This window comes from Rattus rattus, chromosome 2 (genome assembly GCF_011064425.1).
Source record: "Rattus rattus isolate New Zealand chromosome 2, Rrattus_CSIRO_v1, whole genome shotgun sequence".
NCBI classification, from domain to species: domain Eukaryota; kingdom Metazoa; phylum Chordata; class Mammalia; order Rodentia; family Muridae; genus Rattus; species Rattus rattus.
The window spans coordinates 181,563,112-181,566,250 of record NC_046155.1 but is presented as its reverse complement, the minus strand read 5'-3'; the positions used below and the strand labels follow the sequence as shown (position 1 = coordinate 181,566,250).

Below are 3,139 nucleotides of genomic sequence, written 5' to 3'. Positions count from 1 at the left end.
TAGTCTGACTCCAAATAAGCAGGCATGCATGTATCATTATGTATGATGTTTTGTGAAATTTAATGTGAGTTCTTCCCCAGTATACCATCTTCTAATTTTTATTGTGTATTTATGGTTACAGTTCTCTGTCCCTTATAATAAACTTTTTTTCAAAATATACATATGTATTCTGTAAGATAAGTACAATTTTATGGCTCAATGTAACATTTGAACTATATGGATTTCTTTAGTGTTGAAAATGGTGACTAAAGTATGTTTTCTTCTAATATGACTTGTAAGCATATTCCAGTTCAATGTTGACTCTTGGAGTGAGCATTCATTCCACTTGAACATACTAACCATTGGTTTTCAAAAGATGGAGGACCATTATTTTTATTGCTTACACTTCTATGAAGTATAATGGAACTTCTGTCCATTAAAATGGCAAGTAATAGATCTCAAATGTTCACTGAAAATTTATTAACAATGATAAAATATTTTATTTGGAACAGATTCTTCCTTTTTTGTACATAATGTTCTTGAAAATAGAAACTCCAGTGATTCTTGCACACACACATATTTCAACTCAGAAAACATGACTTGGCTCAGAGATGAGATTATTGCCATAATTTAAAGGAAAAATTGCTGAATGACATAATGGATTTAAGGAACATGGCAGTTGGAATCATACTCTCACTTCAGAGTACACTTGGTATTCTGGGAAACTTCTCTCTTCTTTTCTACTATTTAATGCTTTATAACAAAGAACACAAATTAAAGATCCTAGATATAATATTTATACATGTGTTCACATCCAACTCCTTAATTATTCTCTCCAAAGGACTTCCAGAGGTATGTGGAGTTTTTGGATGGAATGAATTATTCAATGATGCTGGGTGTAAACTAATTATGTATGTTCGAAGAGTTTCCAGGAATATGTCCATCAGCACCACCTGCCTCTTAAGTGTCTTTCAGGCAATCACCATCAGCACCAGGAACTCCAGCTGGAAGGAATTTAAAGTGAGAACCACAAAATTTATGGGCCTATTCTGTTGGATTCTGTTCATGCTAATAAATATGCTTTTCCCCGTGTATACATCTACCAATAGAAATAGCAAAAATAAAACACGAAGAAGAGATATTGAATTCTGCCACTCAGTAGGTCGTGACAAAATAGTAGATTTAATGTATACAGCATTTTGTGTGATGCCTGAAGTCCTGTTTTCTTTGCTCATTGTATGTTCCAGTACCACAATGATTGTTTTACTTTATGGACATAAAAAGAGGGTTCAACACATCCTCCAAACTCATTCTTCCCCTAGAACCTCTGCTGAAAATAGAGCCACACAGACCATTCTGATCCTGGTTTTCACCTTTCTAACATTTTATACTCTCTCTTCTATTTTACAAGGCTATATTGCACTTTCACATGATCCCAGTTGGTGGGTAATGAATATAACAGCCATCATTTCTATGTGTTTTCCTACTATAGGCCCATTTGTGATAAGTCGTGATTTCACTGTTTCCAAATTCTACTTTACTTGTATAAGAAATATAAAACTTCCATAATCTTGCAATATATCTAAAATTGTATTTTTAATTATGGATATCTAATCTTGTTCAGTTGTGCTATTCAGAAATCAGTGTAATAGTGAAATAGTGCATGAGGAGATCATATTCATTTGATGATCATTATGCAGCAGAAAAATACTATATTCTCTCTTATAAATTATACCCTGGATAATCCCAGGTTCTCAGTCAAATTAATAGTGCATAGTATAGTCCACATTTTGATTGAGGAGGCCAAGGATTTTTTTAAAAATATGATTGGTTGACAGTTTTATTTCTCCCAACATTGTTTAAATGGGACCCCTTGTTAGGTCATTGTTTTGTTGTTCTTGTCCTCAAGCTTTATAATTTGGTTCTTTCCTTCTAGTAGGAAAGGGCAATATGAACACCAGTACTATGAAAGCTAATAAAAAGAGATAAATGTAAGTGATTGATTTGCTCATGCTTTATGAATCTAGTATTTTGCAGTTATATATGTCGGTACAGTTATTGTGACAGCATGCACAAGACCTGTGCAAGTTCAACTCAGACAATATTAGTAGAAGGGAAAGATTGGCATGATTTTCCAGCACTACTTGAAGTTGTAGTACCATTTGGATAGCTGATAATAAAGAAATGGATTCGTTTTTCAGAAATGGTGTGGCTACTTGTTAGGCTGAGCACATGCAGTATCAGGCAGTAAAACAAAGAGTACATGGACAACAGGAAATAACCTTTATAGAATTTAAAATAAAATAATTTGAAAAGTGTGGCAGATCTCAGAGACTGTGGAGAGAGGTTAACTTTTATCAAGATACTATGTGTGTGTGTGTGTGTTGTGTGTGTGTGTGTGTGTGTGTGTGTGTGTACTGGATTGTTTCAAAGGATGGTTTTTTTTTTTTTCTTTCTTTTCTTTTTTTTTTTTAAATTCACCTTACATTCCTAATCAAAGACTTCCTTTCTTTCCAGTCCTACCCTTACAAATTCCTTCCCCCATTTTCCTCTCCCCTTCTCATCAGAAAATAGGAGCCTACTTGGGTACTGGCTGACCCTGAGGCATCTAGTTCCTGATAGTCTAGGTACATCCTCTCACTCTGAATCCCAAACTGACAGTCCAAGTAAGGCAAAAAGGAACCAAAACAGGAAGCAGAGATAGAGAGAGACATTCTTTCTTTTTTTTTTCCAGAAGGAAAGGTTTTATTTATTTATTTAACAATGATGTAGTCCATCATTGAGGGAATCCATTGTTTTAGGATTACTATTGCTGTGAGGAAACACCATATCAATAACAACAACAAAACTTGGTGAGGAAAGGACTTACATTCAGTTTATGCTTCCATAATACAGTTCATCATTAAAAGGTCTTTCACAGAAGACCTTGCATTAATGACAATTACTTCTTTTTTTTTTTCCTTTTCTATTTTTCGGAGCTGGGGACCGAACCCAGGGCCTTGCGCTTGCTAGGCAAGTGCTCTACCACTCAGCTAAATCCCCAACCCCAACAATGACTTCTTTGTAATAAAGTTAACATTAGTAAATGAGGCTACACAGAGTTGTCCAAAGTCACTGAAGCTTGAGAGAATAGGGGATGTTGAGAGGCTCAGAATAAATA

At 34.8% G+C, this 3,139-nt stretch overlaps 1 protein-coding gene across 1 annotated transcript; it reads left to right on the top strand.

The window, feature by feature from the left end:
- The first annotated feature begins 586 nt into the window (after window positions 1–586).
- LOC116894597 (vomeronasal type-1 receptor 4-like) lies at window positions 587–1,548 on the top strand. Its single transcript, XM_032896314.1, has one exon. It carries the CDS (start codon window positions 637–639, stop codon window positions 1,546–1,548), a length of 912 nt encoding a protein of 303 aa, XP_032752205.1. The 5' UTR covers window positions 587–636.
- The last annotated feature ends 1,591 nt before the right edge of the window (window positions 1,549–3,139 follow it).